The 21610-nt window shown below is 42.4% G+C and overlaps 7 protein-coding genes across 7 annotated transcripts; all 7 read left to right on the top strand.

Annotated features, from left to right (window-relative positions):
• Positions 1-691: 691 nt before the first annotated feature.
• On the top strand, positions 692-3094 carry LOC145703797 (pseudouridylate synthase 1 homolog). Its single transcript, XM_081781188.1, has 7 exons — positions 692-937; positions 981-1172; positions 1556-1680; positions 1748-1944; positions 1992-2157; positions 2479-2696; positions 2815-3094. The coding sequence occupies exons 1-7, from the start codon at positions 692-694 to the stop codon at positions 3015-3017; spliced, it is 1347 nt and encodes a 448-aa protein (XP_081637314.1). The 3' UTR covers positions 3018-3094.
• Positions 3095-3985: 891 nt separating this feature from the next.
• Positions 3986-6413, top strand: LOC145705197 (uncharacterized). Its single transcript, XM_081782651.1, has 7 exons — positions 3986-4086; positions 4359-4509; positions 4553-4881; positions 4920-5040; positions 5086-5256; positions 5301-5441; positions 5489-6413. The coding sequence occupies exons 2-7, from the start codon at positions 4440-4442 to the stop codon at positions 5650-5652; spliced, it is 996 nt and encodes a 331-aa protein (XP_081638777.1). The 5' UTR covers positions 3986-4086; positions 4359-4439; the 3' UTR covers positions 5653-6413.
• Positions 6414-6418: 5 nt separating this feature from the next.
• LOC145705196 (isovaleryl-CoA dehydrogenase, mitochondrial-like) lies at positions 6419-7810 on the top strand. Its single transcript, XM_081782650.1, has 4 exons — positions 6419-7147; positions 7190-7456; positions 7501-7631; positions 7673-7810. The coding sequence occupies exons 1-4, from the start codon at positions 6441-6443 to the stop codon at positions 7801-7803; spliced, it is 1236 nt and encodes a 411-aa protein (XP_081638776.1). The 5' UTR covers positions 6419-6440; the 3' UTR covers positions 7804-7810.
• A 73-nt stretch (positions 7811-7883) lies between these two features.
• LOC145705195 (constitutive coactivator of PPAR-gamma-like protein 1 homolog) lies at positions 7884-11377 on the top strand. The gene is made up of 10 exons (XM_081782649.1): positions 7884-7998; positions 8812-8915; positions 8960-9128; positions 9174-9318; positions 9361-9473; positions 9519-9749; positions 9795-10199; positions 10242-10432; positions 10473-10774; positions 10845-11377. Exons 2-10 carry the CDS (start codon positions 8815-8817, stop codon positions 11156-11158), a joined length of 1971 nt encoding a protein of 656 aa, XP_081638775.1. The 5' UTR covers positions 7884-7998; positions 8812-8814; the 3' UTR covers positions 11159-11377.
• A 988-nt stretch (positions 11378-12365) lies between these two features.
• LOC145705193 (vesicle-trafficking protein SEC22a-like) lies at positions 12366-14440 on the top strand. The gene is made up of 5 exons (XM_081782648.1): positions 12366-12486; positions 13289-13526; positions 13568-13780; positions 13834-14050; positions 14094-14440. Exons 1-5 carry the CDS (start codon positions 12408-12410, stop codon positions 14283-14285), a joined length of 939 nt encoding a protein of 312 aa, XP_081638774.1. The 5' UTR covers positions 12366-12407; the 3' UTR covers positions 14286-14440.
• A 5-nt stretch (positions 14441-14445) lies between these two features.
• LOC145702156 (basal body-orientation factor 1-like) lies at positions 14446-16879 on the top strand. The gene is given in 9 exon segments (XM_081779363.1): positions 14446-14545; positions 14548-14630; positions 14680-14859; positions 14904-15170; positions 15214-15291; positions 15742-16044; positions 16093-16317; positions 16420-16658; positions 16696-16879. Coding segments are annotated over 9 exon segments (1644 nt in total). The 3' UTR covers positions 16865-16879.
• A 1020-nt stretch (positions 16880-17899) lies between these two features.
• Positions 17900-21561, top strand: LOC145704231 (uncharacterized). The gene is made up of 5 exons (XM_081781674.1): positions 17900-18216; positions 18424-18684; positions 18730-18995; positions 19041-20100; positions 20145-21561. Exons 1-5 carry the CDS (start codon positions 17931-17933, stop codon positions 20630-20632), a joined length of 2361 nt encoding a protein of 786 aa, XP_081637800.1. The 5' UTR covers positions 17900-17930; the 3' UTR covers positions 20633-21561.
• The last annotated feature ends 49 nt before the right edge of the window (positions 21562-21610 follow it).

Genomic DNA, 21610 nt, shown 5'->3' with positions numbered 1-21610 from the left:
ATTTTAAAGGGGCTGTCCTCCTTAAGTTTGTAGACAAAAAACTCTCAAAAAGCAAACGGTCGTAGCTTAGGGCCTTAACTTTACCATGAAAAAAAAATTAAGGGCATACCCCAACGAAAACCCCGAAAAAAACGTTCACTAAGCAACTTTACCTTTAACGGCCTGTATACCCTTAAATTTGGCGTCGAGAGATCATCTTAAGGGGAACGGTTGCAGTAGAGGGTTCGATCTAAAGGATCCAATAAAAATTAAGGGTCTAGCTAAGATAGTTTTGGAGAAAAACTTTCACTAAGATGCCCTATTTTCGCGATTCTTGATGGGGGGGTCCTTAAGGCAGAATTTTCAAATTTCAAGAATGCGCGAAAAGCATCAAAACAAAAAGATCCCGCTCAGCTGGCAATATGTTGTTTTGGTTTTGGACGTTTTCTTTCCTGAGAAGTTGCCGTATTTAATTTCACCATCGTGACAGTAAAAATTTTACCGACAACAACTCCCGGACCGATAAATCCCCAAATCGTAAATCCAATCGGAGTAAACAAAGGATCCTTTTCAAAGGTCTGTGGCGATATCTGAGCGATTCTTGAAGAGAAGAAAAGAGCGCTTGCAAGTTCCTTTTGGCGCAAAATTTTTTACTGCCGCATAATAAAGTTAGAATTTATTCAGCGAGACGCTGACCCGCTAATTTTGTAGAATGGCAGATGTGAGCGATGAGAAAACTGAAAATAGAGATAAGGAAGAGAAGAGCGAAGAAGTTAAAAAAGAAATAGAGGAAGAAATAAAGGAAGAAACGGATATTAACGGCGTTCCAATTCCGATTCCAAGAAATTGCTCGAAAAAAGATTACAAAAATTTGGTAAAACAGAAAAAGTCGCGGCAGTGGACGGATGGAGGAAACGGATCTTTGAAGGATAAGGAGACTCTTATTGATGGACCAAAGGTAGTTTTCGCGATTCAATGACTCTGATCATCATTCTTTGCAGAAAAAAATCGCGATTCTCCTATCATACTGTGGCAAAAACTACCACGGCCTTCAACACAACCCTGGAGACGACAAGGTCGATACGATTGAAAAACGAGTTTTCCAGGCCCTTGTCGCTGCAAAGGTTGTCTACTCTAATGTTATTACAGATAGGAAGAAATGTGCATATCAATCCTGCAGCAGAACTGATAAGGTAATCATTTAGACTTGCTAAAGAAATAGAGTCTGACTCAGGGTTTGAAACGATTTAAATGACAAGCTGAGTAGCGGCTTTAAGAACGAAGCTGCTTTGCGGCTTCGCCAGATCTTTCAAATAGGCTGGAGTGATTCTAGATCTCTCAGGCCCTTACCCAGGTTTTCTGCACAGGCTGTCAAGCCCAGCTGCAGTAAGGTTGATTTCCCGCTGAATTAAACAAAATAATGCGCGGTATTATTTTAACTGGACGCGTTCGTAAATCGGATTACGCCAGAATCACCGTGACTGAGAAAGAAGAAGCGCCAAAGCCCGGCCCAGGGGAAAATCACAGAGACACAAATTCCACTTCTTTCTCCATCTCAGATTTCAACTCTATTTAGGGCGTCTCGGCGATCGGGAATGTTGCTTCGTTGAAGTGTAAAATTCCGAAAAATCTGTGCGAATTGGTCAATAAACACCTGCCAGACGATATTCGACTCACTGGCTTTGAACTGGTCACCAAAGGAAAGTTGCAAATTTTCAGAAGAATCATCATTTTTCTCCATTTTCAATTTTTCCAACTAAAAAACAGGCTTTTGCGCAAAGAAGCGATGTACTCACAGAACCTACAGCTACTACTGCCCAACAATCTGCTTCGGGAGCAAAGAAGACTGGGATCGACCAAGTTCATTTAGAATAAAAAACGAGAAACTTGAATGCGTCAAAAGCCTACTTGAAAAGTACACCGGCACGAAATCTTATCACAACTTCACGTCAGGAAAGCGTCAAGGTCTGATTTTATCGATTAACTTCTGAGCTGACCTTTTTTTTTCGAAGGAGATGAGTCGGCAAAGAGACACATTCTCGACTTCCGGATTCAAGGAGAGCCTTTTATCTGCAATGATTGGGAATATGTGGAGCTGAGGGTTGTTGGACAGAGTTTTATGATCCACCAGATTAGAAAAATGGTTGGATTAGTTATTGCCAGAGCCGGGGATCACTGGTAAGTTCATTATCAGCATTCGCCGCATTCCGGAAATGCCACAATCGTTTTTGAAATCAAGGAAGAGAACCTCTTGAAATTTATTTTGAGAAAATTTCCCGTTTTATCAAATTTTAAAGCCGAGATAAGCGGTTATGTCGTTGTCCCTTGTTGAAATTCTAGCACCAGCAGAGAGGGATGTACGAATGGCTTTGCGATGGTGCCCCGGGCAAGAGTTCTCGCACGGCGCTTATGTTGGGTTATGCGGCCGCCGAAAACGTGGCATTTTAATAAATATCAAAGACATTCGATTCCCTAATTCAATCTTTCAAGATTTTTTAGCCAGGATGATCATTGGGAGAGAGCGTTCAAGAGACCCTTTGAAGACGTCCCCAAGGCGCCGGGAAATGGACTAGTGCTGCGGCAAGTGCACTACGATGTGTACAACAAGGATTACGGGACGGACAACCGCAAGACGCTAGAATGGAGCGATAAGCAAAGTGACATGGATAATTTTGCAAAGGAAAATATTCTCCCGGTCATTTTCAAGATGGACACAGGTGAGATTGAACTTTTAATTGGAATGGAAAACAATTAGCCGGACTTGATTTTGAGCCTTCTCAAGTAGGAAAAAGATGTATGTCTACTCTTCTATCAATACTTAAAAATGAATTTCAGAGGAAGAAAGCATGGTGGAGTGGCTGAAAACGCTGGAAGTTCATGACTTTACCGGCGTTAGAGCAGAAAAACAATGGGAAAAGCAGGAATTTGAGCGCAAAGAAGCCCTCAAGCGACCGTCGAAAGAAGAGGCAGACTCGCATTTACCCAAAATAGCAAAATCTGAAGTTGAGCCTGTTCAAACTTCAACACCAAAAAATTAAGTCCAAAGACAATTCAATGACCGAACTTTCTAAAATGATATTTTTTAATTCTTGAGGGATAAAGGAGATTTTGCTTGTTTATTGAAGGATTTCGTTGTTTAGATGAGTCGAATGAGTAGTTGGTTGTCAAAACAAAGCGGTAATTATAACTATTGTCAGTAGTGGAAATATAATCGTTAATTTTATCTTTTTTTTATTATCTGTCCAGATGTTCAAAAGAGACGGGGAAACGACTAATCGTTTATTCTTTAGAATGAAAAGTTAGATAGCTGGTGAAATCGTAAACATCCGAAAATGAATAACACAACTGTAGCGGGACTTATCTCCCTCCTGATAATATGCGGCTTGTTGGCTTTCCAATTCGTCGAGTTCGAAGCTGTCGAAAATTCAGAGTCTTCGGCGTTATCCGACACTATTTATCCTAAATTGCTTGAAGAAATTCAGGCGATTAAAGCGGACTTGCTTGAGCTCAGCGAAAAGTCTCTGGAGGCGAATCCAGAGGCTCTTACTAAAGATGATCTTACAGGAGAGGGTCAGAATTAGAAGTCTCCCGCCCCTAAATTCCTATTTTCCAACCATTTCGAGACCCGTTGAAAAGATGCAATCCACGCTGAGCTAGAAGAGTTCCAAAACAACCTGCCTGACTCTGAGCAAAAAGAAGTCGAAAGGATCGTCGAAGTCGAAAAGATCAAATACGTGAACCAATACATTTCCTCCAACGACACCTCCCCCCAGCGATGGTGGAAAAAGCTCCCTCTTGAAGAGCAAATCGGCGAATTCGGCAAAGACTCTTGCGCGAAAAAAGAAACAGTTTACTTTTTAAAAACGTCGAAAACTGGCGGAACCACATTTGCAAACATTCTGATGCGTTTCGGCTTTGCTCGAGAAGGACACAACTTTTTGATGGGAGAGAGTAACAATGGTGCTATGGTGAGTTTTTTCGCAAAAGTTGTGTTAACGAAGTTTAGTTTTTCTTAAATGGTTACCTTCCCTTCAACGAGAATCTTTGCTTCCTGGGTCGAGATATTCCAAATCGTCCGCTCTTTGACATTTCTTATGTTCATATGAGGTTTGTATCCCTAGATTCGGCAAAACGTAGAGATAGTTACTGGCTATTTCCCTGGAGGCTTCGCTCGGCAATAAGTGCAGTAAACCTGAGTCAGAGTGTATTCAAGCTTTTTCATACCCTGACTCAGGTTTTCTGCACAGGCTGCCAAGTCCAGCCGGGAGGGAAGCAGTCTTTGATTAGCTAAAGGGGCCTCAATAACCCTATTTAACCTCCTACTTTGACATTTTTGCCACCCCAGATAAAAAAAAAACACATCTTGAATGTATTTTCAGGTACAATCGAACAGCAGTAGATCGAGTCATGAAAAAGACGTCTTCAAAGTCAGTATTCTCCGAGATCCTTTAGCAAACTTCATGTCTTCTTGGAAGTACTACAACGGTCTTACTAAAGAAATGCGCGTCAAAATCCGAGCTGACATGAAAGGTGAGTTTCTCAGCTATCATTATATTCAAAAAACACCTTTTAGAGGAAGATAGGGGCGCAGATGACAACAAAAACGCCAATTTCTACGGCGAAATGGACCAGTTCTTGACAAAGCCTTGGGAGTATTTGGAATCGTTCCACTACGCTCATTCCGCTTACTTGTTCGTCGTCAATCCGCAGTTCTTGTTCTTTGGCTACCCGTCTTACTTGCTCAGCATGCCTTATCAAAGAGGCTTCCAGCTGGTCGATGCGTGGATTCATGAGATTGAGCAAGATTTCGATCACATGATCATTCTCGAAGATCTAGACAGGTCCTTGGCGGTCCTTATGTTGAAGTTATGCTGGTCTGTTGAGGACGTTATGCATCTAAAAGTAAGATTCATCATTGAATAGTTCTTACCAAATTCTAGCTAAACGGAATGACGCCAGATGGACGATCCATCAGTTTAGACTCCCAGAAACGATTGAGAACTTTCAACTGGGCAGATTATCGCCTCTACGATTATTTCCAGAGAAAGCTCGATCGAGAAGGTGGGCGTGAACGCTTTATGCTGTTACGTAACAAAGAATTTTCAGTGAGAAAAATTGGCGAAGAAAAAGTAAATGCCATCGTTGACCGAATTACTCACGCAGCTCAAGTAATAATGGAAGAATGTTTGAAGCCAGACATGTCGACTGGTTGGATCACTTCGCCGATTCTGAAGCCAGAGAAAGCCAGAAATCAGACTTGCTACTTCATGACTAAAGGTAGATCCAGAATTCAATTGGGTTAGATTATTACTGTAAATAAGACATCACTGGGTGGATCGAAGCTGATCAAATTGAACGCTGGAAGCACGAGTACCCCGACTGGCGAAAGCCCGAAAAGGACCAGAAAAAGAGCGACAAAATTAAGGGCAAAGAGCTGCCCAATTTCTGCGGCCCTAATGACAGTAAGCTCTTCATACTAACGACGATTGTTGAACTTATTTTAAATTAGATTTTGCGGAATGGATTTTGAAAAAAGACGTCGACTTCAGAGCGTTTTTGGACTGGAAAACAAACGAGCACGACTACCGAAACTACGTTCCAGCTTATTTAGACAACTTTAAGCAGCCACTGAATCCAAAAGTGGATGGCTTGACCAACAGAATATTTAATTAAATGCTGTTGCTTATTTAATGACGAAATACTCTATTTGTATTTTGATAAGTGCCAAAAACACACACCCTTTGGCCTTATCAGCCCTTCTATGACCGTAGAAGTCATATGTCCTGAAAAAAAATTAATTTCTGTAATGCACATCTTGTCTCAGACTCTGCTATATAAATCTGTATGAATATCGTTTTCTCTTCATATGCTATTTCTCGCAAGCCTTTCTTATTCTCTTTTATTTATATGAAGAAAGATCAGGATAATGCTTCTTCCAAAACAAGCCTTTATTTTACAAAAAGAAATCAAATTCGTAAAGAAAAACTCCCTCAGTTAGTGCTATTTCAACCTTATTTTCCTTATTCATTTATAATAATTTATCATCCAAAGAGAATTCTTTCCACTCATTCTTCATATACCCAATTGTTGTGCAGATGCACATGGTGCAGTCTACCCACAAAGAGCCGTACAACTTTTCTCCCCTAACTCTCGAAGCGACGAAAAATAGCGACAAAATTTGCGCGACAATCCCGAGCCAGTAAAAAAGCTTATTTTCAGGCGAAAAGCCGCCCACGCAAATCTTGTCGTAATTTATTCCTCCCTTCATTTTTGCCCCTTCCAGACATTACAATATTTTTGACCTTGATTCTAGGCTTGAATCTCATCAGCTGACCTTATTTCTTATCCTTCTTTTCCTTTCGAAACCGTTCAATTTAACTAACAATCCATAGAGAAATCTTCTTTCATGGACTAATAAACCGCGTAGATTCCAATACCACTCATTCCACTCCCTTTTCAGTATGCTGCGAAACGTTTTCCGAGTTGCAACCAAAGCTGCTGTCCCAGCCCGTCGACTGGGCGGCATCCCCGTCGACGACGTCCTCTTCGGTCTGACTGACGATCAAATCGAGCTGCGAAACATGTGCCGAAACTTCTTCGAGGCCGAGCTCGAGCCGCACGCCGACGAAGCTGACCGCACCGACGTTTTTAAGGATTTCCGAAAGTTCTGGCTCCAGTGCGGTGAAATGGGCCTCCACGGCATCACCGCTCCCGAGCAGTACGGAGGTACTGACATGGGCTACTTTGCGCATACTCTTGTCATGGAGGAAATGAGTCGAATCGCTGGAGGTATTGCTCTGTCCTACGGTGCGCACTCGAACTTGTGCATCAACCAAATCGTCAGAAATGGAAACGAAGCGCAGAAAGAGAAGTATCTGCCTAAACTGATCTCTGGTGAGCACATCGGAGCCCTTGCCATGTCTGAAAGCGGCTCCGGATCGGACGTCATGTCGATGAAGATCCGAGCGGATAAGAAAGGCGATCACTGGATCTTGAACGGCACGAAAATGTGGATCACCAACGGCCCAATGGCGGATACCATGATCATCTACGCCCGAACCGACCAGGATGCCAAGCCTGCTCATGGCATCACCGCTTTCATCGTCGACGGAAACGCGGAAGGATTCCACTGCGCCCAGCGTCTTGACAAACTCGGCATGCGGGGAAGGTAAGAAAGCGTTTTTTCAGTCTCTTTTGACTCAATTTTCAGCCCTACTGGCGAACTCGTTTTTGAAAACGTCGCAGTTCACGAAGACAACATCCTCGGCGGCATCGGCCAAGGTGCTTATGTCCTGATGTCTGGCTTGAATCTCGAACGATTGGTCCTTTCCGGTGGCCCCGTTGGTCTCATGCAGGCGGCCTGCGACGTTGCCATCCCATATGCTCACGAGCGAAAGCAGTTTGGCCAGCCGATCGCCAAGTTCCAGCTTCTTCAGGGAAAGATTGCTGATATGTACACTACTTTGAGCGCTTCTCGGTAAGAAAAACTGAGGAAAATAGCTTCCACCAGCTGCTTTTTAGATCGTACCTGTACCAAGTCGCCCGAGCAGCTGATCAAGGCCACTTCAACAATGCCGATTGTGCCGGCATCATTCTCTACACGGCTGAAAAAGCTACCCAAGTCTGCCTCGACGCTATTCAAATCCTCGGAGGTATCCATTGCCCAGATCGACTCGCCCTTATACCAATTTAGGAAATGGCTACATTAACGATTATCCAACTGGTCGATTCCTCCGAGACGCTAAACTTTACGAGATCGGTGCCGGAACTTCTGAAGTTCGAAGATTAATCATCGGTCGACACTTCAATGACATGTACCGATAAATACGCGTTCGAATGTACTCCATGTGTTCCTCTCGTTCAACCCTTATTTATGTACTATTTAATTGACCCGCTTGCCATACCATCATTAATGATATTATACAAAAGACAGTGTCCGCTTGTTCTAAAAGAATAAAACCTGTTTCAATAAAGATAGAATACCAGAAGAATAACTGTTTCTTGTCCAGATATGGCTGAGTTATGATCTAGGTTCAACAAATCGAAATCCGATGCCCGGAAAACCCGATATCGGATCGGATATTTATCGGGTTTTGTCGGGGTTTTTCACCCTACAAAACCCGATCCTGAAAATTTCAAAACCCGACGTAGGATCGGGTTTTTGTCGGATTTTGTCGGAATTTCGTCGGGTTTTTCTTGCCTTTTCAGCCAATCACAGTCGGTCTGAAAAGCCTCCCTTGCCCTTTTTTACTCAAAATGCACTCGAAATAGATGAGAACTGCCTCCGAAACCGGTAAAAGGTAGAGAACGAGCTCTAGAGGACATTCACATCAATCTTACCAAAGATAATCTTCTGGCAAGAGAATGAAATTCGGCGATGTCCCTGGCAATCGGCGATCCATTTCGAGGACAGAATTTCAGAGACCGCCTGAGCTTGAAGGCTTTAGTAGAACAGTCTTTTAGGTTGACTCCCACTATTTTCAAGCCCATGGCATATTTGACCGTATTAGACCAGGCGTTTTTATTGTATAAGGAGATGTACAATGGGAAAATGTACAAAAATCTAAATATTATTAGAAATGATACTCGAAAATTGTCGTTGACCAAAGAAAAACCGCCCAAGACAAGTTTTTGACCTTCTTTTGACTTGATTTTTTAAATTTTTGCTCGTTGGAAACCCGACAAAAATCCGACAAAAAACCCGATAAAAACCCGATTTCGGCCCCGACAAAAACCCGATAAAATCCAACAAAACCCGATCCAACAAAACCCGATCTCCTAAAAAACCCGATAAAACCCGATCTTGGTTTCGGGCGATTTTGTTGAACCTAGGTTATGATTCCGGATGATTTATATGAAAATCTCGAGAAGCTCTTTCCGAAATGCTTTATCGATATCCAGCTAGGAGGATTATTCGCAAATCGCCGCCATAAACAGTAAGATAAAACGACTCTCGCCTCGTTTATATATTGATAATCAGTGTTGTCATCGATGTCGATTGCTGCCTCAGCCGCTTGTATGGCTCGAAATTCGTGGACTGGTCATGTGGTGGGCAATGGAACGAGATGGTTGTACATTTGTCGCTGATTAGAGCCGTCGCCAATCAGAAAAATATCGAATTCGTCTTCTTTTTTGACGGAACTGCTGATGTAAGATCTGCAAGATACGAAAGAGTTTTCAAATTGCCATTTCAGATTTCGCGCTACTACGATTGGAATGCAGTAAACAAGCGAGTAAATGACAACGTAAGCCGGATCTGGAACCACATTCAACGGAAGGGAACTCCGCCCCCCAGAGCTTGGTTTATCCATCCTCCTACTCTGCAACAGTCCTTGAAAGGTTAAGCAAGCTGTTATTCTTGAAATTTAATCAAAAATTCAGGGGCTCTGAGGCTTTACGGCTTCCAAACTTATACCTCAAGTGTTAACCATCGCAATGAAATGCTCGAATATCTATTAACCCATCCGCATTCTGCTTTTGTGACCAGCGACAAAGTAAGAGCAAGAATCTGAAGCTCGCTTTTAACACCTTCTTTTCAGTATTACATATTCAATCCGAAATTACCTAACTCAATCAAATTGCTATCAGCATCCAACTTTCGCCTCGACTGCGAATCAACGAGCATCAGGTGCTCTAGAATCGACCTGGCTGAACTGAGCACCCAACTTCAACTTTCGTCAGCGCAGAAATATGCGCTTCTGGCGCTCTCTGGCAACCATATTCTCCCGAGGCATGAAATCATGACCATCGTTGATCCAGAATATCTACAGGTTAATAGAACGCTCATCTGATTTTAAACTGACTGTAATTGGCAGAAGCACCAAGACTGGACGGCCTCCCAGATGTACATAAGCGGCCTGTTGAATTTTGTAAAGAAGCACGACGAAACGAACGTCTGTAATTCCATAATTGCCAAAATAGCCGAGTTCTGGACTCACTCCGACCACAAATCCAAATCGGAGAAATTCCGATCTGCCTTCGACTTCTTCAGCTGCGCCAATCTCCAAGTGACGAAGCCAGCGAGCAAGAAGGACGCCCACAAAGCCGGAGCAGCCCCAAAGGTCGAAGTGAAAAGCGAAAAAGCGGAGAAAATCCGCCTCGTTTCCGACATTTTCCAAACGAAGCCCGAGTGGAGCGCGAAACTACCTCCGCCAAAGAAAAACATTCTCAAAATTGCTCAAGAGCTTCATACTTCTGGACAGCTCCACCCCTGGATCTATGTAATCATAGCGCCTGCTTTCCTTCCTAACTACTTTTTCTAGCCTTTACTGTCAAATGGAGAGGTCTTCTTTACCGGCGCACTGGAGGATCTCGTCCACAGGAAATATCTAGTGCGCTCGCTAGAAGTAACAAAGCCTCTACGACAGATTCTTTACGGAATCCTCTTCTCGATATCTTCTTCAATACAGAAGGAATACAGAAAGAAGAGAAAGATGGACCCCATTCTCATTCGGTAAGCCACCGCCTCCTTCTATCATTCTAGCCTTTTCTAGGGAGTGGCATCCAAACAATCGAGTACCGAAACTGGTGCGAGCCCTTCCGATCGAAACATGGAAAACGCCGGATTTAAAAGTGTTGTGGCTTTCGCGGCGGCCGACAGACTACAATCGCCGAGTCCGAGCGCTCATTTCCACATTTCTCAGCGATACTCCCTTTTTCGCCGAGCTCCAGCCAAACCTAGTAATTCCATTGATCGTTTTACGATACTTGAATCAGCAGCCAGGAAGTCTTTTACGACTGATGGACATTAATGTCTTCCTGTCTGTTATCTTGTCGCCAAATCTACGTAATGTTGGTGAGTAGAACTGAAAATGGGATCCAAGCTTTTTTGGCAGTTGTTATTCGCTAACTAACAATATTTGTAGCGATGACATCAAAGCTAGACCCCGCTTTGACGGATCGAGGCGTCGCCCTGAGTTCCATGTTTATCCGATGCTGCGAACACGCATCGTTCGCCAACGACATCTGCGGCCAACCACTGCCTCCCGAGTACACTTATCCTTGGAACTTCTTCGACGGGAAGCTCTTTCAGTACAAACTAGCGCTCGCCAGAAGCAGCGACACGAGCTCGCTCCTGAACCTGTGCTACGAAGACCACCGCATCATCCCTTTTTTGGAGACGCTGAGGGCGGCGATTTTGGAACACACGCCTTCCACGCTAATTTCCATATCAAAGTGACATCACACTTGTTCTTTTAGAATTCATAGCCCCAAATCAACCTCGATACCTTATTATCATAAAAAACGGACTTGAGACACAACCCGACAAAAATCTTGCGACAAAATTTGCGTAGGCGTCTATTTGACTGCCCATTGCCCAGTTCGCAAAATACAGACTTCTGGTTAGTTAATAATTTCCAGAAAATATGGCAAATTTTGCGTCGCCGGTGAAAATAATTCGTTGCAACGAATTATTCGTTGCCCTAACGAATAATTCGTTAGGGTTACCGAAAGGCTGTCCTCCCGCTAGGTTCTGACTACAAAAAAAACTGACTACAGGCGCGGCTGAAAGAAAGACAGCATACTCAAAAAGGAGCTTATCTCTGAAATCAGGCGCGGAGCGCATATATACCCTGATTTAAGCAGTTAGGTAGTGATTATGCTAGGTTAGGGTTAGGGTTAGGTTTATGGGTTAGGGTTAGGGTCAGGCTTGAAAACAAAAACAAACGAGTTATTCGTTTTAAAAAACGAATCATTCGTTGGAAACAACGAATCATTCGGTATGTAACGAATTATTCGTTAGGAAAACGAATTAAACAGGTTTGTTGAGTTGAAGGTATTCAAAAACGCTCCACCAATTTGCGTCAGTATAAAAAAAAACCTGTTTTATTCGTTCCAACGAATTATTTTCACCGGTTACCAAATTTTGTGGAATCTAAGTAGCCAATCAGAAGTCTGTATTCGCTGGACCAACCAATAAGCAGCTGAATAAAGGCCTACGCAAATTTTGTCGCAAGCCTTTGTCGCTTTGAGCCTCCAGCCCGAAATATACAACTAAATAAAACTCTGCCAATTCACAGGTGCAATAACTCGAAAAATATAAATTATTCGCATCATCAAAAAATGAATTAAAATACTTATAGCCTATTCGATTTTAATTTTCTACTATTTTCATTAATTCCTCGTTGCCCAGCTCAATCCGTGTTGGTTTAGAAAGAGATTTTAGAAAAAAAAATATATTTTAAAAAATTCACCAAACAAAATACAAGTTTCACCAAAAAAGTTTTCGCTTTAAGAAATTATACTGTTTTTTTTTGTTACCAGACGTTTACCTACTATGAATCTGCCGTTTTTGAAAATTATATATATAATCCCTTTTAAATATTTTCTGCCTGATTTTTTCTTATTTTGACACAATGTAATGTGTATCAAAATTGAGTTTTGACTGTTTTAACGCAAAAAAAATTTCAGATGTTTCCGCGCCGGTTATGATAATTTCGGTTTCGTTGTACAGAGCTTCGGATGGGCTGCCGATTGCTGCTTCGACTGAGTACAGTCAGGATAAAGGTAGGATTATTAGATCTGCAATATAATTTGATCTCAAGCTATTACAGTTGTACAGGAAGCCGAAGTATTTACTAGAACAGCATAGTCGCAATATGTGCCATAAAAGTCAGGGGTGCATAGGCAATGAGAAACAGTTAAAGACTTCGTTCCCCATTTCGAAAGCCTGAGAGTACATGTTCCGCCATTTTGACAAAGATTTTCGGTGCAGGGCGTTTTTTCGCAAAATTCTCCACGAAAGCCGGGAAGACAGGAACATCTAGGTTGTGGCTCATATTTTTCGGTTCTTGGTCGCGCGATATTTCCCATGGTATCCCGTGAAGTTGACCGGATTGACGGTCTTACACAATGTCCAGAATTTTGACATGGTTGACTTCCACAAAGCTTTTCTTTCTTCGAAGCATTTAGTAAATGAGCATAAATGCCAGCTGAAGCTGAAATAATGATCAAAAAGCTTATAAATGCTGCTGCTCTTTTTGGTCTTGTCTTTGTATTTCGCCAGAAGAACGATGGATTTTCTTCTTCGACGTCAAAGTTCTCGTATTTCATTTTACGAGCCTTTTTAAATTGTTAAGCGCTTCTATCTGCAGCTTTTTATTGAGATTAGAGCTATTGAGTCGGAACTATCATGGACTTCTGTATTTATGTAGTTTCGTTATCTGCAATTATTTCCAATGGCAATTATATACAAGCACTTATAGAAAAGTCTTCTCAAAATCGCTTTTTTGATGCCTTCCCCCGAAAAAGTAAAGCATTTCCCAGAAATTAATATGTTCTCTTTTATGTCTTCAAAATTCTTGTCTAGCTTTGATCGACTGTAAGCGACTGACAAAGGGTGTTTCAACCCGATTGCGAGAATTCAAGAACACCTGCACCGCCCACAATCGAGGCTACAACCTCTGCTGGCAAGTCGATGGCGAGATCGCAGTGGTTGTTTTGATCGATTCTAGAACCAGTCAGACGGAGGCCTTTTGTTTTCTCAAGCTCGTCATTGACAGCTTTTCTTCCCATTATGAGCCGAACAAAGTCATCGCCGCCCAGAGGTAGGACTCTCTCTAGAACAGCTCATTATTGTTCCCAAAAGACCATTTGCCTTCATCGATTTTGATGCAGTCGTCGAAAGTCTACGAAGAAAATTCAACAAGGCGGTGCTCCAGTTTTCCAATGAAGAACTCAAGCAGTCCGAGTCGTTTCTTTCGCAAAACAAGCCGCAAATTATTCAGCCGAAAGAAATCAAACTCGAAATGGGCAAAAAACGGGGCACTGAACTTCTTCAATCAAAATTTCAACAGTCAAGGTAAGCGGAAAAATCATCTGAAAGGGTTGATTCTAGCTTGAATACCTATTCAGAACTGCCTCCAGTTGTATCGTCCGTTTACCGCCGCCAACAGTACATGATGTCTTCGCGATGATTTCAGCCCTTGTTGCTGGAGCGTTGAGCTTCGCCCGTGGACATCAAATAGCGACGCATCAGTGGAAGAGATGGAACTTAGAGCGACACACAGACGCCGAAGAGCATCTCCACATTTTGACCTTCAAAGGCACTCTTGTACTGTGTCTTATTCAGGTATTTCTAGCGCCGGAAGATAGAGAGATGAGTTAAAAACTAGGTGTGGTTGATGATCTTCTGGTTCTCCTACCGCCGTCTCTTTAATTTTTTCATCTTCGTACTTCTGATGCTCTGCTGCGCGATCGAGTTCGACAACCGGCACTGGTCGGCCAACGGAATGTTCATTTTATCTCATATTTATGCTACGGTCAAGATCCACTTCCGCAATTCCGACAAGCGCAAATCAACTTGACCAAACTTTATCACCCAAAATCCGAATGTTTTTACCTATTCATATTAATCTATTTACAAATTATGTCTTCTGTAATGTCTTCCTGCCAATTTCCGTATAAATACTCTTTTCTGTAAACAATTGTAGTTATTACTATCTAAACATCTTCCTACCAAATCAAATGCTGTATCTGACCCTCTTATCAATTTTAGAATGGCAAAAAGGGCAAAAAGGAGGCAAAAAAGGTGGGAAGGGAAAGAAAGGAGCCAAAAAAGAGAAAAAGTGGTCAATCGAGACGAAGAACTCCAAAATGCCATTACAAATGCCCTTCTTTGCAAGCAAAATCTTTCGCTCTGCACGCGCCAGGTAACTTCTTTTTAGCAAGAAGAGCATATACGACGATTTTTACCTTTAGCGCGATGATTACCGAGAAACTTGTCAAAAACTAGCCGCAGAGAACGAAAAGATCTCCAACTCGCTGTATCAGGCCGAAAGGGACACGATTGATATCATTTCGCTGCTGAAGCGCGAGGATATCGCCAAGTTCAAAAATATTCGAGAACTGAATAAACGAATTTCCGAACTCGAGCAAATCGTAAGTTCAGCCAAATGAAGGCCTTCTTTCTTAAATCGGTTTAGACAGAAAAGGAGCGTGAAAAGATCGAGTCGACATACAATGCGAAAACCAAAACGTGGGAAGACCAACTTGCCGAAAAGGAGAAGCAAGTCGAGCTGCTCCAACGCGAATTGCATGCAGTCAAAGAGTTCCGCAAGCAAAAGGCGCAGCTGATGGAGGAAATCAAAGACATGCGCAACGAGCTCGAGGAGCAGCGAACTCTCAACACGAAAAATAAGCAAAAAATGGAGCATAAATTCTTTGTCGAAAAAATGAAAATGGAAAATGAGGTCATAAACGAATTTCTTTTCAGAAAATTTAATAATATTTCAGGCTAGTCAAAAAATTGCACAGTACGCTGAACTTGCTCAAAAAGAAGCCATTGCGGGCCTCGATGAAACCACTAGAAAAGTAAGTCTTTCTCCAAATGGCGAAATATCCGATGGTGATGGGGCCTGGGAAGAAAACCTGAGTCAGGTTCTTCGTTTCTAAAGAAAGCCGCTACGCTGCTTTTCATTTTGCTCTTTCAGACCCTGACTCAGGTTATACCGCGATTGGCAGTCCTGACTGACTGATTTTTGAAAGATGCACATTGACGTTACAATTCTCCATGCTAAAAACATAGGAGATTTGTAACGTAGATTGCGTAGGCGTCACTGGTTTGACGGAACTCTCAAAGAAGAGACACTAGAGTCAAATTTTAATTGGTTGATTAGCTGTTTCACTCGAAAATCAGAATCAGTCAGTCAGAAATGCCAATCGCGGTATATTCAGGTTGCCGAGCCTAGCCCCTTCATAGCGCCTTGAGGTTGCTCTCCTGGGTTTCTACTTGTCTTTCGCCCTTCTAGCTCGATCGTTTAGGTTTTCCGCGACAATGTTTCAATGTCCGAGGTGATGAACTACCACATCGACGAGAACAAGGCACTGCGCGAGCGGAACAAGAAACTCGAGCGAAAAATCAAGACGATCAACCAAGAGCTTGAAATTAGTGATCTAACAGCGCGCGAGAAAGTGGCCGAATACCAGAAAGCCAAGGACCACATTCGCAATCTGATGCACGAGATCAAGACACTTAACAATCAGCTGAAGGAGCAGCAGCGCGAGAATAAGAATGAGCGCGCGCTCGTGCTCCACAAATCTGTCCAACAATCAGCTTCAGATCAGGTGCCGTTCTCTTCCTTGATTTCAAAATCGCTAATTTTATTGATTTAGGCCGATATTGCGAGATTAAGTCTTCAGCTACAGCGAAAAGAGCTAGAATATAGAAGAGTTAAAACGCTCGCTAAGAAAGTTGTGGACGAGCGAGCAGAAATGGAGCGGTTTTTCATCGAGGCCCTGGACGAAGTGGCGGAAAGGATCAAAGACTCAAGACAGAATTATGTCAAATCGACAAAGACTCAGTATCACGCACAAATGGCTGCAGCAGCTACGGGCAGGGTAAGAGCTTAATTTTGGAATTTTCTGTAGGAATTTTCAATACTCCGTCACGTCATTTAGACGTATAAATTTTTATTAAACAGATTTAAAAACTGAGTTTAGGGAGCAGCGCCGCCGGTGAAAACTTTCTCGAAGGGCGGTTACAACTCGACAAATACAGTTCAAAAAGACATTGCCTATGCTTCGGACTGGAACAACGTGCCTCCAAACACAGACATTTCTGATCTGACGTGGGAGCAGAAGGAGCGAGTAATTCGTCTTCTCTTTGCAAAAATGAACGGAGTCGACAATGAGCAAATCAAGTTGTCCAAGCCGCCTTTGCCTCCTCTCCACTCTCACAGGTAAAACCGCTCTTCAATCACCCCTAACTCGTTCCAGAATGCCGCCAGAAAAAGTGAGAAGCGGGGCAAGCATCAGAAGTGGATCAGGAAAATCAGTTTTGTCCGAAATCGTACTTTTGAAAAGCCAAAACGAGACGCCGCGCGCAACCAATGAACCGCCCCTCGATTCGAGTATTTTCATCACTCAAGAAACTGTGCCTTCTTAACGCCTGCGAAGATTTTTGCGATATTATATATTTTGTACTAATCAATAAAGTTCTATTTTTATATAAAAGAAGCATCTTTTTCGTGATAATTGCAAACTGTAATGATCGATTGAGATAGATGAAAATGACTTTTGCGGAGCAAAATCGGGACCCCAATATTTTGGGCTCATTTTGTAGCGCAGCTTCTGAGGAGTCGAATGGTACAATATTTATGTCTCGAAGCCACGGAAAATCGCCAATTCTAGTGCCTAAAGTACCTGAAAATGTCAGGTCATGTCCCCTGTATCTCCGAAAATTTTCAGAAATATATGGAGATTTTGGTATCGTTGGAAAGCTCAGCTCAAACTGGTTATGAGCACCAGATGCGCAATAGAAAATTCCGAAAAAAATTTGGGCGAAAAGTTTTTGTCTCCGAAAAAAATTTTCCTCAAAATTTTTCTTGCACACCTTGTGCTCATAGCAGTTTGAGCCCGGCTTTCCAACGATACCAAAATCTCCATATATCTCTGAAAATTTTCGGAGATACAGGGGACATGACCATTTTTCAAAGGATGGTCCTTATGACGTCATATGTGATGACTCAGACCCTCAAACGTATACCATTTGACTCCTTAGGAGTTGCTCTTTCTAATGAGCACAAGAAATATGGGGGTAGAATATCGCTCCGCAAAAGTGATTTTCACGTATCATTGACGATTGTGGGTCAGAATTAAATTGTGACGTTATCCAATCTAAAATAATACGATAAACGAGTTAATTCATGAATATTTATAAGTGTTTAAATGTAAAAATCATTTTGTCTTTGATTCCTAAGAAATCCTTATAATAACTTAAAATTTAAATTGTTTATTTATTCAACGAGTTCAAATTTCATCACAAAGTTTTTTAATTCGCCTACGCATAAGAGACTTTTACAATAACCGAGTGCGACTTGGTTTATGAAGAGATAGATTAGGGAGTTCATGATCTGGCTTACAGTCTGCATCTTGCGATAAGATTCTGAATGATTTTAATCATCCTGATAAAATTATTATTTTTCAGAAAGTTGAAGAACGCTTTTATTACGATGAAGGGTGAAACATCGCAAGTCGAACTCAACTCGAACAGCTTCGATAAGAACGCGCCGAGTTCGCTGTGCAAAGCGGTCCTGGAAGGAAACGAAGTCGCTGCCAAGTCTATTTTGCAAAACTCTGTTGCTGCAGTTTTATCCGTCGCTGCAACTGGCGATGCAACTGATGACGCTATTGAGGTATTTGACGTCTTCCAAGCGGCTCTTGATTGCCCGGCCAATCTGCTTGATGCGGATATCATCGAGTGTCTCTCTGCGAAGGTTTTCGGTAGAACCGAAACTGGTAAGTGTTTTTGGAAGATTCGGATATATCTGGTACTGGCAACCTGTGTAGAAAACCTGAGTCAGGGCCTGAAAAAGCTTAAATATAAAGCCGCCTAGCAAGCTTCGCCGCTACCCCGGTTCGCCTAACCCTTTTTCAGGCCATGACTCGGGTTTTCTACACAGGTTGCCAAGCCAAGGAACTACCGTATCTAAATTTAATAAATAGATGTTACCCTTCGTTGCTGCGCGGGAAATTTCCTGATTCAAGCAGTCTTCAACAAATCTGATGTGATCGAGGAGTTAAATATCACCAAGGATCTTATGCATATTTGCTTCTCTATTCTAACAGAAGCGGACGAAACTGACGAAGAAGAAGAAGAGTCTCCTCGATCTCTTTCACTTCGCCTGCTGGATACGATTTCGAACAAGCTTCCGGATACGGAAGTTTCCAGCGTTGTGATGGACTTTGCCACCAGTGCATCGGAAGGTAAAGCCCAAAACTTGCTTCATCTTCAACATTTCTTTTGAATAGGCGAAGCTAGTCAGAAACTTGCAGCTCTTTCTGCTCTTGCTCATGTCTGTGAAGGATGCGCTGGTGCTCTTGGGGATCACACCGAATTCATATCAAAGTTCGCTTGCGATGCCCTTCGAACCGACTCTCCAACCCTTCAGAAAGCAGCTTTTTACGCTCTGGGCCAATTTGCCGAGCAAATGCATGAGCAGATGGCTGATTTCGCCCCGGGAGTTCTTGAATTGGCAATCGGAATGATGGAAAAATCTCCAGAGGATCTCGTGAAGGTACCCTTTATCAGATTGATTAATGACCGATCTCTCTTTTTCTAGCACAACCAACTGGAGAAGGCGTTTTACTGCATTGGCTTTCTCTCCACAGTGGAAGACGAAAGAGTCGAAGATGAAATCGAGAAGCTTCTTCCATCTCTTATGAGCTCGTTGAAACGGTTCATCCAAATGGGCAACTCTCAGGAATGCCAAGCCGCTACTCATGCTGTCATGTGTCTTGCAACTTTCATCGCGGAAATGCCTGACGACGTTATCGCGCCACATCTCGAAGATTCCGTCCAGATGCTCGAATTGCTCTTGCCCGAGACTGCTGCTGGTGTTTCCAAAGACGCCGATGAGAATGCTCTGCAGGCTTCTGCTTTGGACACGATGGCTACTGTCGCTACAGCAGCACAAGAAGCTTTTGTGCCATTCGCCGCGAAGTCGCTTTCTCTAACCAGAGAACTTGTTTTTCATGAAAATGAGTCTGAGATGCGACGTGCGGCTCTGAAACTGGCTTGCGCGACTGTGTGCCTAAAGAACTCCCCTCGTGACCTTCTTGATGCTGTCCCTCGCATTCTCGAGTGCCTAGCTACAACCCTCACATCCACCTCTCTATACTTCAAGGGGCGACATGTTGACATGGCGGGCGTCGATGAAGACAACGAGGACACCTGCGCCCATGCCGATGAAGAGATCGCAGCATTCATCATGGAAAACGACTTGAACTTCTTTTTCCTTGAAGAAAAGTTGTTTGTTATCCACGCTCTCACCCTTATGGCCAAGAAAATTGCGGATCATCTCGCCGCCGCCAGCACCGATCTCTTCGAGAAATGCAAGAACGTCACCGCTTCTTACACCGGCGATATAAGTAAATTCGCATGCGCCGCCATGATCCACATGGGCCATGTCATCCAGAAAACGTCTGGAAACGAAACGCCTCTATTTGATGCTGTTTCCATCGGTATTAAGAAAATTGGAACTGACGCTAAGCACGATTGCGCCCTTCAAATTTTGAATGAAATTCACGAGGTCCTCGATGCTTTCAAGAAACCAATTCATACGAAAGGAATCTTGGAAACTGTTCGAATGGCATTGAAGGGAGAGCTGGCTTGCATGATTGGTAGGTGAACTAGATTTAAGTTAAAACTCACTCTTTTATTTCAGAAGAGGAGAAGAATGAAGATGAAGAAGATGATAATGACGCCAAGCTTGATGGCCAGTTCTTCGACGGAAAGTTCTTCAACGCCGAGGAAATCGAGCAAGATATACTTGATGGCAGTGGTGTTCTCCTCCTTGCAGCTGCAGGAGTTGACCCGCAGGTCATGATCGATAACGGTTTAGCCGACATTTTGCCCGCTGCAATTGAATATTTGCAAAAACCCGACGCCTGCTCAAAAGCCTCAGTAATCCGCATCATTGGGGACTTGTTCCAGAAACTAGGAGCAAAATCTGCCGAAGGCTTCGTCAAGGAGCTGCTGCCAATTTTCATGGGATTCGTCAAATCCGAAGACGAAAACATCCAAAGTAGCATCTTCACCGCGATCGGAAGACTTCTTGCTTCCTCTGGAGAAACTGGCGTTTCTTTGACTCCTGACTTCAAAAAGAGCTTGTCTGAAGAAGAATGGAATAAGATCGAGAATGCGACCTCCTAAGGAGCGAATGAGAACATCAAATAGTTTGATCGACTGTACGTTAAAGCCTTCTTGATATAGTATTATTTAGGCTTTATACTTAGAAAGGTTTTACTGAAAAGAATAAAATGGAACATGATGATCTATTTATATATATAAATTATATTATAATATACTTGTATTTTAATATAAGATATTAGTAAAAATATATATTATATATATACTTTTTCATTATTTCTGTGCTAATTCGAAGCCTTGAACTTCATGAGGCCGGAAACTGGGGTGAGCTTATCAACTATAGACTATAGTCTATAGATCGATTAATTATATGCACTATTTCATATTTTATTAGTAATAATAAGATATCTAGCTTATAAAATTTGTATTTGTAAATCAAAAGAAAAATAGACATTTGGTGACCAATATTTTTTAAATAATTTATCACTGCCTCTTGAATCTTCCTAGCCGTATAATTGCAAGTTCAATAGCTCGTTCTTCTTCAACCTAACTGCCAAATTCTAACCTTATATGAAATAGACTACTTTACGTGAAAATGTCAAATTTTGTGCAATTGTCAATTGTCAATTGTCAATTGACAATTGAACAAAAATGTCTAAAATTTAGACAATTTTTTGGAATCAAGCCAGCTCTGTCAATAATTCCGATTTCTGAAATTTGACGAAAATAACCTCAGCTACAAATATGACTGAAATTTATGACCGACCACGAAAAAATCCTCTCTTTCTAATTATTAAAAAGTAATGCTGAATTCTCAAATTACGTCACAATCGACCTAGTTAACTGAGCCACGAATCCAACGATGTTTCTAAAATGCCGAAAAAATTGATAAACTTGGCCAAGAGCAAGTACCACTTGAAATTTGTGCAACTGTTAGGAGAAATTGACCAAGGACAAGGAGCCGTTATTTCGATTTCGCGACGCCCCGAGCGGAGGGAACATTCGGGATATCACTCTTTGGGATGATCTCAGTGTTACGTA

The sequence above is a fragment of the Oikopleura dioica genome, chromosome PAR (genome assembly GCF_907165135.1).
Source record: "Oikopleura dioica chromosome PAR, OKI2018_I68_1.0, whole genome shotgun sequence".
Lineage (NCBI taxonomy): Eukaryota > Metazoa > Chordata > Appendicularia > Copelata > Oikopleuridae > Oikopleura > Oikopleura dioica.
The sequence above is the reverse complement of the archived record's forward strand: the minus strand, read 5'-3'. Positions and strand labels throughout refer to the sequence as shown.